General features: G+C 50.5%; 1 protein-coding gene across 1 annotated transcript; it reads right to left on the bottom strand.

The window, feature by feature from the left end:
- Nucleotides 1-895: 895 nt before the first annotated feature.
- TMPRSS4 (transmembrane serine protease 4) lies at nt 896-13611 on the bottom strand. The gene is made up of 12 exons (XM_050921512.1): nt 13594-13611; nt 11978-12011; nt 11765-11878; nt 10420-10572; nt 10096-10225; nt 7356-7457; nt 5783-5823; nt 4236-4395; nt 2449-2615; nt 1789-1884; nt 1538-1680; nt 896-1072 (listed from the first exon to the last, which is right to left on the bottom strand). The coding sequence occupies exons 1-12, from the start codon at nt 13609-13611 to the stop codon at nt 896-898; spliced, it is 1335 nt and encodes a 444-aa protein (XP_050777469.1).
- Between the last annotated feature and the right edge of the window lie 1186 nt (nt 13612-14797).

Genomic DNA, 14797 nt, shown 5'->3' with positions numbered 1-14797 from the left:
GACTCCTAGGGTCCCTGGAGGCAATGACAGCAAGGTGACCATACCATGCACTGCCACGGGTGGAGGCACCTAGCAGGGACAGGGGCAGCCCTTGGGCGTTTTCAAGGATCTTGAGAGTGGGGCTGTAGAAGACCAGCAAGGGACTGGGCGTGCTGCTGCTTACGGGGTGGCTGCTGTGCAGTGGGGGGCTGCCGCATAGGGGGTGATTCCGATCCTGGAAACCATGCCTGTGCAGTGTGACTTTGCGCATGCCGGAAGATGGTGCCCATCAAGGGAATTGTGAGTCAGGGGTTGGAGAACACTGGGCGGATGGAGCAGGGGCAAGACCCTGACCCTGCTCCCTGGCCGGAGCTTGAGGGCCAGATAAAAATGTCTGATGGGCTGGAAGCGGCCCACGGGCCATAGTTTGCCCACCCCGTCTCAGATCCTACTGCTGAGGGTCAGGGCTTGAAGCCAGATTGCCTGCTTAGTGGCACTCGTCATGCTGAGGAAGCCTAGGAGCAGCAAACACTTCAGATTTTTGATTAGCTCGGCGTCCAGGAGCAACGTATGTTTGTTTGTTTTTTCCGGTGAACTAAACCCTGAGAAGCCCTAGCAAGCCCCCATCAATGTAGTTCTGCTTCTGTGCAATCCAGATGCTCCATGGACTCTTGCTACGTCTGTCCCAGCCATGGTGCAGTATGCAAACCCCACCAGGCCCTGGGGCAGTGAGTGTTCTGGTGGGCATGGCCATTCTGTGCTGTGGCAGTAACAGTGCAGGGCAGGTCACAGGGCTGCCATCGGCCATGCCAGGAGCTCAGCTGGCCTCTGGCATTCACAGCATAGGGGTGGCACAAGCTGCCAGCCCTGACCCTTGCCAGCCCTGGAGCAGGGAGGAATCTGCTCATGATCAGTGTCAGGTTTCAGAGAGAAGGACGCTGACCTTCTGGACAGTGTAGATCCAGTTGAGATAGGCCTGAACTTTGGTGTAGACGCCAGGAGTGCTTCGTCCGCCACAGCCATGTCCCCAGCTGACAATCCCCACCACCTGCCAGTGCCCTGGATTGTACATCAAGGGGCCACCGCTGTCTCCCTGGGAGGGACACACACAAGCAGGCATTACAGGGAACCCTGCTGTTCCCCATCCCCTGTGCCTCTCCAGACATCAGTGGCTATGGAGGAAGCAGAGCTCAAGCCCGTATGCACGCAGTGTGGCCTTACCATAAGCCCAAGGGCCCTGGAGCCAGAGCATCAGAAATGACCAGTGAGCTGCGGGGGGCCTGATTTTCAGGGGGCAGGTGCTCAGTTGCTCTCTGAAAATCAGACTCATTCAGAATCTTGGCCCAGCCTCCCTTCTGCCCCCACAACATCCAGTGACTGTGGCCCAGTCCCCCAGGCTAGCAAGGACCCCGAACGCACCTGGAATTAGAGGAATGTTATTCAGGGCTCCACCCTGCTCCTCTTCAGAGGGACTGCAGGAATGAGCACGCAGGAGTTACACCTGAGCTTCCACCTCGGGTGAGAAGAACACATTTTGGAAGGGGAGAAAGGTACTCACCTGGCAGGTATCGACACCACCTTCCATAAGACCTGCACATAGCATCTTATCTGAGACGTCCCCCTGGTAGGCGTCGAGAGCATTGCAGGTGTTGCTGTCAATCAGTTTGATCTGGGCCTGCTGCAGAGACTTGGACAATGTACCTCAAGAAAAGACACACAAATGAGAGCTTCCACCCTGCCTCTCTGAGCACCAGGGTTAAAGAGCAGTTTTCAGTTCTGCGTGGTAGAGAACTAACCTACTGAACTCACCATCCTGCTGTGTGTAGCCCCAGCCTGTCACCCACAGGGGGGCGTTAGGGGGCAGTGGCTCATCAAAAAAAGGCAGACAGATTGGCTTAACTGTGTCTGGAAGGGAGAGAATATGAACGACAGAATCAGGAGAGAGGGTTTCAATTCTAGGCTTGTGGAGAAAGGATTGCCTGGCTGCCCAGGCACTAGAGATGGATCATCTTCTCATGCCAGAATGATCAGAGTGGGTTTTACACAGCCGCTTGACAGGCCTAATGCAGTGTGCACCGGGGCAGAAGTGAGTGTGTTCTGTTGAGTTCTGGCAGGTCAGGCACATTCACACTCACACATTTGTCTGGCCAGTCAGGCACACTCATGGGCTGAGCCAGGCACAACCATTGCAACTTGTTATGTCACACACGTTGAATTACTAATGGCACCATTCACACACTAGTGTTTCACGCAGTCCCAGATGGACTTATCAATCTCCTTCACGTGTCCTCAGAGCCTTTGACTTGTGCCTGTCCCATGTCATGCACTCCCCACTTTTCCAAAGCAGAGGATCCGGCCCTATCGCGCATTTAGACAAAGCCATAGGCAATGGATGCCAAGGTATTTATGTGGGGTGCTTATTTCAAAGAAGTTTCGGAAAGTGAGTTTAGAGAGTAGACTCTCGCTCACCTGAAATACTTAAGGGAGACGTCAGCTTTACCAGGGCGATGTCATTATCTTTAGGAAACATATAACTACTGTCAGTGATGAAGATCTTTTCTACGGGGATAGTGTTGAAGTTGGAGAGGATTTCAGATCCTGCTTTCACTCGCCAGTTCTGAAGGGCCAGGTTATTCCTATGCACAAATTCAGCGAATGGTTAGTGGCTCTTTTCCTTCCTTGACTTCTCCATAATGATAGGTGCTCATGTGAGATGTATAGAGGTCAAATACGCCTTGAATATGTATTGGTAATAAGAACTATAGCTCCCTCTCTGCCCCTTAGTCAGGAAGCAACGAATCACCCTTCATGACATGCAGAATTGTTCTGTGTAACTCAAAACTTGTCTCTCACCAACAGAAGTTGGTCCAATAAAAGATATTACCTCACCCACCTGGTCTCTCCAATCTCCTGGGACCCACATGGTACAACTGCTAAAATCCTGGCTGGAGGCAGTGTAATCTTCACTTATTCCTGATGTTAGTTCCTTCCTAAAGGAACTAAGGACAATGGGAAGATCAACATGCACAACTCAAAGCATGAGATGTTGACTAAAGCATCTCAGATAAACTGAGGTTGAAATGCACTCAAAAATATAAGTTCCCCTGCTTAACAAACTCTTCAAATGATTGTTTAGGCAGGAACCTTTCAAGTTGTGCATGTGTCTAGAATTCCCACATCATTGTCTGGCTACAGCGGCTTAAGTGCTGGAGTTTGGGGATAGATTGGGATGAAGGAGAGGGGATTCAAGTGAACTGTCTAAGCAATAACTTGCTGCGAGATCCAGAATACAAAATGTTCCAGAGGTCAAACTTCTGGATGCTCCAAGAAATCCAAACAAACTAGCTTTCATCTGAACACTGAAGCTGCCCATTTGTTTGCTTTATGGCTCAAAGGCACTGTCACTCCCTGTATGAATAATCTGTCTTGTTCCTTCACAATAATGGCTCATTATTACCATATGCCTTGAAGAATGTGAAATGAAAGGCATTAGATATAATCACAGAATATACAGACTAGGTCCACTAAGATTAGAGGAACTATAAGGAATTTTATATGTTTTCTTTCCAAACTATTGTTGCATTACAGACCGGACAAGGCACAAGAAGCGAAGAGAGCCCTGAAAGATACAAGCACCTAACCAGAGTTTAATTTTGAAATAGTAAAAGAAATTGCTTAAAGACGAGGGAATTCCAGTTCCTGGCAGGAGTTAAAGGTTGGCTGTACTTTACATGTGCTCTGCGCTGGGGTAAATGACAGCACAGAGGGCAGGGAAATCAGCTTGCAGTGTGTATATAGCCAGGCAGCCAGGCTGGCTGAGCTGCCCAGCACTTCCCACTCCCCTGACTGCCGCTGGAGTTATGGGCACTCAGCAGAGCTTGTTGACGTGAAATGGCTTTTTGACTAACTGGAAGGTTTTGTGAGAAAATTTCTCGATTGCGGAAATGTTGAGGCTTTCACAAACAAATCCCAAACTGCTTTTTTGTTTTGTTTTTTTCACAACTGAAAACCAAAAACATTTGGTTTATTCAATTTTTCAGTAATTACCCCCCATCACAATTTTAAAAAATGAATATGATTTTTTTTTTCATTTTCATCAAAACATTTCACAGAATGTAAAATGCCATTTCCAAGCAGCTCGAGCCCTCAGCTCCTGAAAGCAGCCCTGGCTTCCCCAGTATTTATACACTTAATCTCCAGTTTGTAGTCTCAGCTTGTGTCCGCGGTTAATGTGAGTCCCCCACTGGGTGACTCACCTGAAGCAATGTGCTGCTGTGAGAATCCACCTCGGGTCAATGATGCTGCCTCCACAGAGGTGCTGGGTTTTGTGCTGTAAGCTGACCTGCCATGGCCAAGAGTGGATCCTGGCCTGGCCCCCACCAACCACACGTGGAGACCTCACACTTTGTCCGCAGGCTGCATCCAAGGGTAAGAGATAACAAATCAACATCTTAGCTCAGCACGTGGGAGAATGACTCCCCCCGCCCCCTGGCACTGCCTGAGAACGTGCCTTGTGGGGGGAAAATGCAGGTTCCAGACCTGTCTGTGCAGACTGTATTCTTAGGAGCCAGAGGGCTGGTAAAGAACATATACGTATATGTGTGTTTGTGTGTATTGCTTTCCATTGACACTGCAGGTCTTATATGTATATCATAGACTGTAGCTCTCTTTAGAATTTTGCCACACTTGCTTAAATCAATTCATTTATTGCCTTCCCATTCAAACTGTAAACCTTAATTGGCTTAGCATAATTAATTAGATAATTCACCTGCACTAGCTAACTTTAGTGTAAGTAGGGGTTACGCCATAAGTGCGTCTACATTAGTTTTTGCACTGCTTTAGCTGGATAGATTTTAAATCATTGCTCTTAAGCCAACTTTTCTAGTACAGATAAGGACTGAAATGATGACAGCTCTAAGTCACTACTGCCCTGGGCTGGATTTGAATCAGTGCCCCGTGTCAAACCTCGTGACATAAGAATGGCACAGACCAGCTGCACTTCCTTCCACTGCTCCATAACTGCCAGCTCCGGCAGCTCCGTGCTTGTATTAGATCCATACCTTGTATCACATCTGTCCACATTAAACTCCATGAGCCAAATCCTGCGCTCCTGAGTATGTCAGGTTGGAGTCGGCCCAAGTAAAGACTAGGTAAAATGGTGCCAGGATTTGTCAAACCTGCTGCTGCTCTCTGCATTAGTAGGAGCATTGCCAGCGGATCAAGGGAAGTGATCATTCCCCTCTATTCGGCACTGGTGAGGCCACATCCGGAGTATTGTGTCCGGTTTCGGTCCCCCCACTACAGAAGGGATGTGGACAAATTGGAGAGAGTCCAGCAGAGGAGAACGAAAATGATCGGGGGGTTGGGGCACATGACTTACAAAGATTGGCTGAGCTAACTGGAGTTATTTAGTCTGCAGAAGAGAAGGGGGAGGGGGGATTTGATAGTAGCCTTCAGCTACCTGAAGGGGGGTTCCAAAGATGATGGAGCTCGGCTGTTCTCAGTGGTACCTGATGACAGAACAAGGAGCAATGGTCTCAAGTTGCAGTGGGGGAGGTCTAGGTTGGATATTAGGAAACACTATTTCACTAGCAGGGTGGTGAAGCACTGGAATGGGTTCCCTAGGGAGGTGGTGGAATCTCTTTCCTTAGAAGTTTTTAAGGTCAGGCTTAACAAAGCCCTGGCTGGAATGATTTAATTGGGATTGGTCCTGCTTTGAGCAGGGGGTTGGACTAGATACCTTCTGAGGTCCCTTCCAACCCTGAGATTCTATTATTAGTGTTAATAACAGAATCACACTTACTGGCACATGTGAGTGAAACGATGGATCCAGAGAGGCACTGCCTGGAACAGGAAAATGGCACGTTAACTGCTACATCTCTCACAGCACGTCTCTGCCCGTGAGCTATGGGGTTTGCACATTGCATTGGTTAGTACGCAGTTACCTTGAAATCAGCCCTTCGGCCTGTGGACCGACCCCCACATTACGTCTGAGAGGAGCCTCCTCAAACCCAGGGGGTTTGCTCGGAGGAGTGAAGTGGCAGCGCTGACTGTTCTGGGTTCCTGATTGGCCGTGTTTCTGAGCCAGGCCAACAGCGCTTCAACTGGCACCTTGTGACAAACTCTGCATTGGCCACCACAGAGACGATAAGCTCTGCAGGGGCTGGGCTGACAGTGGGTCAGCAGCTGGCTTGGGCCTGGGCCCAGGCCCTGGGGAGGTCACTGTACAAAGCTGAGCAGTGTCCCCTTGTGCACTAACAGGGCCGCCGAGAGCGGGTTCGGGCCCCCCAGCAAGGGTGGACTGGCTAAACAGGGCCCAGGAAGCCGGGCCCTGGGCCCCCTTCTGGACTGCCGGGCCCCGGTAATCTGTACCGGCTTCCCCACCCTCACTGGCCCTGGCACTAATCCGTGCCTGGCCCTGCTCTCAGGAGGGGAGGAGAGGCTGGGGTCAGAGGCTTCCCCACCAGGCCGCCCCAAGCAAGTGGCTTATACGTTCCTCTGGTTTGGCAAGGTGTAGCTGTGTTCCTAACACGGCCCCCACCAGGGTGTGTCAATGGGCAGCCAGGGCCAGCTGCACCTCACAAGGCACTGCCTGGCAGAAAGGTCCTGCTCAGGGACAGAAACCCTGTCCCATTGGAACAGCGTCTGGGGCTGTGTGGCTCTGAGCCCGCGCAGGTTCAGCAGCTCCCAGCGTAGTGGTGTCCACACACAGCAGCGAGGCCCTCAGTTACTGACCCATTGCTGACAAGTCAGCGTGAACCATGGCAGATTGGGAGCTGATCACGATTAAACCTTGTTCCCAGCAAGAGAACATCTCTGTCCCCAGCTCCAAGGGATTTCAGTAGCACTTTGGGGCCTGCTTATAGGTCAGCATCCCTAACAGAGCACAGGCTGTCGGCTGGTGGGGAGTTGGTCAGTCAGCTGTCATGTTGGGGGCTACCATGGGAACCATCAGCAATGGGTGCCAGCCAGCAGTGTTGAATCACAGGGGCACCAGCTAACAAACCTCTATAAATCTCATGGAGAAAGGGGTGGTCTGAGCACAGGGTTGGGTGCCAGGAACACATCCTGGGCTTCATTTCTGATACTGAGCCCCTCTGTGGCTTAGACAATCATGTGCCTCAGTTTCTCAACTGTAGCATGGGGAGAGTGGCACAGAGCTGCTTCCCATGCTGAGGAGCAGAGCAGTAATATTGCCTATAACGTGCGATGAGCAAGGAAATGCTGTCTAAGCGCTAAGACTAAGAATCGTTGCTGCTCTGCTCTCAGCCCAGGAGTGAGCTCTGCTGATCGCAGCAGCCGTTCTCCACAAGATGCACTGAAACAGCCAAATTAATCCATTCTGCAGATCACCTACTGGTTGCTTTTCCACTCACCTGCCGGAGTCTTGCCCTCGGAGGACCCCATTGTTCAGTGTGACCTCCCTGATGGGCAGGCCCTGTGTGTCTGCAATGTCCACTGCGCTGAACGTGGGGACGCTGGAAAATACAGACAGTGTTCGATCAAGTGGCCCCATCCCAGCAGCACAGCCAGTGGCAGCAGAGCCCATGCCGGCCTGTGCCTGTATCCATCCAAGCTGAGTGGCAGAGACGCTAGGACCTCCCTGCTGCCCGGCCAGTGATGGAGCATTGCATAGTGGGACATGACATTTCCCTGTTATAGTTTGGGGTGGCCAGGCAACCTGCCTCAATTCATACTGCATTGTGGCTCCTGGCAAAGTGCCTGCTGCCCTCAGTTGGGCAAAGCTGGGGATCCTGGCCCAGTGGGTTTGTGAGGAGACAGGAGCTCACACACTGAGCCCACGAGTGGTCCCTGCAAGGAGAAAGTGGTCCCTCATGGGCAGAGGGACTGAGTCTGGGCCAGCTGCCCAGGAAGTACAACACCCAGGGAGAAAGCTGCTGCACCGTACAATGGACAGATGCTGCTCCCACTGAACCTCCCTCGGCTCGGATCATCTTGGGGTAGGGGAAGGGCAGGTTCTTCTCTGTACCGTGCCAGAGCACGTCCGGCCTCGCTTCAGGGCACACGCTGTGGATGTACAACATGAGCCCCAGGAGAAAGGACCAGTGAAAAGAGGGTGAAGGAGAGAAAGACGCAAGAAGGCGGCAAAGAAAAACAGGAATGGAAAGAGAAAAACAACCCGAATGGCCACAGCGAAGGGGAGACCCCAAACCCGCTGCTCGCCCCAAATGACCACAGAATCCTAGAGTGTCACTTGCAGGGCTGCCCATAGGATTCAGGGGGCCTGGGGCAAAGCAATTTCGGGTGCCCTTTCTGTAAAAAAAAGTTGCAATACTATAGAATACTATATTCTCATGGGGGCCCCTGTGGAGCCTGGGGCAAATTGCCCCACTTGCCCCTCCCTCCCGGGCGGTCCTGGTCACTTGCAAAGTGCAAACTCAGCAGGCCAGTGCCAGCTCCCTTCCTGCAGGGTGGAGGCTGTTCCAAATGGTGGAACCAGTATGGCTGAGGAACAAAGGGTGCCTTTCTTGTTAAAATAAGCATTGCAGATGGACACCCTTCTTGCTGGTCCCTGCAGCAAATGCATCTCAGAAAGGAGACCGTGGGAGTCTGGAGGGTGTGTGTTTTATCCTTTCCTTTCCTTTCCATTTGTGTCAGGAATTGAAAGCCTGCTCAGGTTTCATGCCCAGTGGGATTCCTGGAGGGTGTGTTGATTTGTTAGGCTCCCCTGCTGATGGCACTTTACATGCCCACCTGCTAGTAATATGCATCAGCTGCTGGTTGAGTGGAAAGGACTCTGGGTCTGGGGAAGATGCAGTGTGAAAACAATCAGGCTGGGATTTTCAAAGAAACCTAAGGGAGTTAGTTGCCTACAATCGTTTGCCAGTTCTCACCCTAGTTGGTATTTTGCTTAAGCCCCAGCTCCCTGAGTCAGGGATTAGGTGAGAATCCTCACTTTTATTTTTTAAAGAAGCAAGTTTCTAGCCCCCGTGATCATGGAGAAACATTTACAAACTTGAACCTTAAATGCTCCAACACCAGAAGGAGGAAAACACAAACAAAAACCCAACCCCTCCAACACAGCCCAATGTATTTTTTTTAAACTCATGCTTTTTAGCCAATCTCATGATTTTTGGATGCTCAGGGTTGGCCAGGTTCCTTGGAAAATCCTGGCTTTAATTAGCCATGCAGTATTAGCTCAGCTCTGTTCACTGAAAAGAACTGGTGCAGGCTAGAGAGAGGAGACAGCCTTTCACAGCTGGCTTGTTCTTCCAGATCTGGCTCTGGTTGGTGGTCAGCAACACCCAGAACCCCTGGATGGCAGCTTGGAGCCCTGCCTGAAATAACTGTGGGAATATCAGAGTGTTTGTAACACAGACCGGCCCAGCTGTTTGTGCCCTCAATCCTTTACAGCTGGGAATACTGGGGGAGGGACTAGCACTCTGAGATCATGTGACTGATCATATGAGCAAGGCAGGCTATAAAAGGCAGAGCCTGGCACTTTCTCAGAAAAAAGAGAAGTAGGAAGGTGCTGGGTTCGGGGTGTTGGGTAGAATAGCAATGGCTAAGAGATCAGGGAGAGGACCTCAGGAGCAAGACTAGTGGCAGAGCTGGCTAGGGAGATGTAGAGAAACCCTGATCTGAGGGTGACTGTGTAACCCCTGGAAGGGTTGCAGGGAGATAGCTGCAAGGACATAAGGCTATGTGTGCTTCTGTGCTGTTTAAGTTGATAAATGGAAGCCCAGCAGAGGAGACCTGAGGGTGATTGCGCTGGGTGCATGAGACTATATGGAGTCAGATCCTGGAGAAGAGAGAAAGCTGAGGCCAATGCCACAGTCGGGCAGGGCTACTAGGAGTTTGTCTAGGTGCCTGCATCTCCAAAGCCATGCACAGCCTCAGCAGAGAAGAAGGACTGAATGGGCCCCAGAGACTGAGCTCCCTCTCATGTCTACAGGGGCAGTGAATGGGACACCTGGGCTATCCCTACTCTGCAGAGATAAGACACTGGGCCAGAGCTTTGCATGCTAATGAGTATTAATAGTTATTTCAAATATCCCCTCAGGAAAGGTTTTATTTAAGAGGCAGTGAGCTCCATACCAATGAGAGGGAAAGGGATGAGCAGAGAGCAGGAGGAGTGAGATGGAAGGCAGGTACCTGCTGTAGCCCATTTGCTTGCAAGCTGCTTTTGCCAGGGTCATATGAAAGTTATCATGACATGCCCAGAACCAGGCTCCAGTCTCTTTGTTTAGCACCTGCAAGGTGGCTCTGTCTTGGGAAATGCGGACTAGGGAGAAACAGAGAGAGTCAGCTGCATTGCAGGCTCCTCTCCAGGTGGCTGCAGTTTGGCCCATAAGCAGCATCTGGTGCATGCTAATCCCTGGTACAGCCATTGGCCCTGATCAGTGATTTCTGAATGCTGCTTTCAGCCCCCTGACCCCTGCACAACCTGGCATTGCTGGCTTAACATCCACAACTCACCTTCCACGAGTGGGCCTTCTGGGACCCGCTGCACACAGTTCTCCTCGTCCTCTCCCCAGGAACAATCGTCCTGCCCATTACACTGCTGCTGCAGGGGGATGAACTTGACTGTCTTACCGCAGAGGAAGTAGTAGTGTTCTAGAGTTGCCTTGACTAGAGGGGAAAGGGACAGAGTCCAACTTGGTCTGTGATGTTTGTCTTATGTCTGCTAGGGAACATTGGGGGGGTGGGTTTAAATCTTTGTTGCAAATGGCTTCTCCTGAGAGCAAGGGGTTTGGCAGCACCCACTCTGCAGGTCTGTGAGTGGGGGGGAAGCTTTCCATGCATGCTCTCCCAGTGCAGATTCAGGTCTGGTGTAAGCCATGCGCTGAGCTTTTCAAGCTATGTAAGGATGCTGGGGACACACTCAAGAGCTCTAGGGGCCAGGTGGATACCAGGAGGGGGTGTGTGTTTTAGATGCACAGTGCCTCCGTGACACAGAGAGGTAGCATGTCTCTGCACCAGCATATAGAGGTGCCCCCTACCCATCCAGCTAACTCAGCTGGCCAGCGCAGTGGGGCTAAGCTTAACCCTGCACCATTCCCATTGCCCTGGGCACAGTAGCAGGGAGCGAGCTATGCCTAGTTGTGCCTGGCTTCTGCACAGAGTTATGTTCATGGCATATGCACACAGAGATGAGATCTCTCGCTGGAAGCTTGCAATGTAACACAATTTGATTTCTTAATATTGAGAACAAGAGCTCGAAAACAGGCTCTTCCTCGGGCAATGAGAGACCCCATTGTGCTTTAAGCTGTCTGTTTTCAGCCTGGCGGACTGACTCCACTTGCAAGCATTACTACAGAGCCCCAGAGCCTGCAAGCAGGACCAGGGAACCCCCACCCTCCACTCTTAAAGCAGCAGCTTGCAAAATTCCAGCGGTCCTCAATACACCCTCCCATAGGAGGCAAAGGCTCCTTGCAGTTTGCCCCCCAACTTCTGCGTAAACATTGGAGTCAGACACAACCTGGCCCAAAGGCGGCATTAGGATGAGACCCCTGAGGACAGAGTCGCCGCTCCCCCCAAACCCTGGATTCCAACAGCCCCAGGCTTTGGGATGGGGCTGGGATCTGGATCTGAAGTTTGCATCTCGCCCTGTTTCTCCCCAAATCATACTGGCCTCAGCAGGTGTGAGGTCCTGTTTCTGCAGGGGAAAGGCTGTAGCCTCAGGCACGATCACTGCAGGGCCTTGTCAGGCATGCTCTGGCCAAGACTGCTAGGGCACCTGGTGGAGTGTAGAGCAAGAGGGAAGTGCGGCTGCTGTGCGAGCTCCCAGCATGCAAGTGGGACAGGAGAGAAGGGACCTTACTTAGGAAGGCAATTACAATGATGGTGGCCATGCTCAGGACGGTGGCAATGAGCGGGAGGCCAAATCGCTTGAAGTTTTGTGTCCCAGTCGGGGGTTTGCGTGCCGGAGAAGGACCTGCAACACAGAGAGCAGCTCATGAGCACATGGTCTTGGAGCACAGCCGAGCACGGTTAGCAACACTTACAACCACGCCTGAGATCCTAAGGCCATTACCTCTCCTGTTCAGGGGCTGCTCAGAGTCTGTGTCCTGCAGATGGAAGGAAACAGCAGTCAGTGAACTGAATGTGCATTAAAAGTACAGGGAGTGCTGGAAAAGGAGGGTTCCTAGGATGGGAGTGTCATAACATTTTTCCCAGATCTGGACCTTAGCATCCAAAATATGGGTGTTAGCATGAAAACCTCCAAGCTTAGTTACCAGCTTGGACCTGGTAAAGCTGCCACCAGCCAGGAATCTATACAGTGCCTCGCGCACTGTGATCTCCCCAAAACCTTCCCTGGGGGACCCCCAGACTCAGATTCCTTGAGTCTCACAACAAAGGGGAATAAACCATTTCCATTTCCCCCTCCGGGTGTTCCCTCCCCGGGTTCCTGGAGAGAGATACAGAAGCAAGCTCCGTGAATCTAAACAGAGGGATTCCACCCTCCCTGTTTCCAGTCCTGGAAACACAAGTACTTCCCCCCTCACCCAGAGGGTATGCAAAGTCAGGCTAGTAAATCTAACACAAAGAGACTTCCCCCCCTGACTTCTTCCTCCCACCAATTCCCTGGTGAGCTGCAGACTCAATTCCCTGGAGTCCCCACTAAAGAAAAAACTCCAAGTCTTAAAAAGAAGGCTTTATATAAAAAAAGAAAGAAAAGGACATAAAAATGGTCTCTCTGTATTAAGGTGACAAATACAGGGTCAATTGCTTAAAAGAAAAATGAATAAACAGCCTTATTCAAAAAGAATATAATTCAAAACATTCCAGCAACTACACACATGTAAATACAAAAGAAAACAATATAAACCTTATTGTCTTACTATTTTTGTACTTACAAGTTGGAAACAGAAGATTAGAAAGCCAGGATACAGAAAGATCACTCTCAGAGCCGAGGGGGTCAGACACAAGACAAAAGGACAAAGAACTCACACCCAAAACTTCCCTCCACCCAGATTTGAAAAAGTCTTGTTTCCTGATTGGTCCTCTGGTCAGGTGTTTCAGGTTACTCCTTTCCAGGTGAAAGAGACATTAACCCTTAGCTATCTGTTTATGACAGGGAGTCTATGTTCATGGTGCAGGGCTGCTTGCTTGGGTACCAAGACCTTGATCCTAACTGATCTAAAGCCCACTGAAGTCAGGGGAGTCTTTCCACTGGATCTGGCCATGGTCTCCCCACGGAATGACCCTGGTGGTTTCTGTTAAAGGCTCAGGCCCCAATTCTGCTTTTGCTCATGTAACCGAATATCCCCGAGAAGTCTGTGTTGTCACCACATGCTTGTCTCCTCAAAGCCTATATGGCTTGGCTGCGCCAGGTGCTGTGCCCCTGCAGCTCCCAGGCATCACAAGGAGAGATTTCTGACTGTTTTGTTCTGGACCTCGATATTATTCCACCATAGTCAGGCCTTAGATACTGAGGAGATACCCTGGAGATGAGATGAACTAGGACATGCCAAATGGGGGAAAATAGCTGCATGTCACCTATAAGGTGACAGCTCAGCAGTCCTGTGGCTGCAATGACCTGGCTGTGTTGCATTGTTCTGTGCCTCCCAGCATGGGGAGTGAACACAAGACCGTCCAGGTCTCTTAGGACATATGCAGGGAAATAGTCCCGCTGATTAGGCTACTCACCTGCGTAAAGAGAAGCATGTGCTCCTTCCCCCTTGACTTTAGTGAGGCTTTAAACACCGTCCCACATGACGGCCTCATAAGCAAATTAGGGAAATGTGGTCTAGATGCAATTAGTAGAAGGTGGGTGCACAACTGGCTGACGAACCGTATTCAAAGAGTAGTTCTTATTGGTTTGCTGTTAAACTGGGAGACTGTGTGTAGTGGGGTCCCACAGGGATCAGTCCTGGGGCTGGTACTATTCAGTATTTTCATTAGTGGCTTGGACAATGGAGTAGAGTGTGCTTATAAAATCTGTGAATGGCACCCGGCTGGCAGGGGTTGCAAGCACGTTGGAGAACAGCATTAGAACTCAACTCAAAATGGCCTCGACAAATGGGAGAATCAGTCTGACGTTAGCAAGTTGAAATTTGATAAAACAAGTGCAAAAGGGGAAAAACTGGCTAGGTCAGGTGTTCTCAAACAGGGGGTCGTGAGGTTATTACATGGGGGGTTGCGAGCTGTCAACCTCCACCCCAAATCCCACTTTGCTGCCAGCATTTATAATGGTGTTAAATACATATAAAAGTGTTTTTAATTTATAGGGGGGGTCACACTCAGAGAGTTCCTATGTAAAAGGGGTCATCGGTAAAAAAAAAAAAATAGTTTGAGAGCCACTGGGCTGGGTGGTCGTACTGCTGAAAAGGAACTGGGGGTTCCATTGGTTGACAAACTGAGTAAGTCAACAACATGATGCAGTTGTGAGAGAGGCTAATATCATTCTGGGGTGTATTAACAGGAGTGTTGTATGTAAGACACGAGAGGTAATTGTCTCACTCTGCTTGGCAGTGGTGAGGCCTCAGCTGGGCACTGCTCTTTAGGAAAGATATGGACAAATGGGAGAAAATCTCAACTATGAGAAAAAGTTGAAAAAACTGGATATGTTTAGTCATACAAAAAGAAAAAAAGACAGAGGGGGGACCTGAGAAGTGTCTTTAACGATGGTAAAGGCTGTTATAAAGAGGATGGTGATCAATTGTCTCCATGGTCACTGAAGGCAGGACAAGAAGTAATGGGATTAATCTGCAGTACGGTTAGATATTAGGAAAACCTTTCTAACTCTCAGGGTAGTTAAGCTCTGGAACGGGCTCCAAGGCAGGTTGTCCAATCCCTGTCACCGAAGGTTTTTAAGAACAGATGACAAACACCTGTTAGGGAGGGCCTGGAT

This window comes from Gopherus flavomarginatus, chromosome 13, assembly GCF_025201925.1.
Source record: "Gopherus flavomarginatus isolate rGopFla2 chromosome 13, rGopFla2.mat.asm, whole genome shotgun sequence".
NCBI lineage: Eukaryota > Metazoa > Chordata > Testudines > Testudinidae > Gopherus > Gopherus flavomarginatus.
This window is presented reverse-complemented; position numbering and strand designations above follow the sequence as displayed.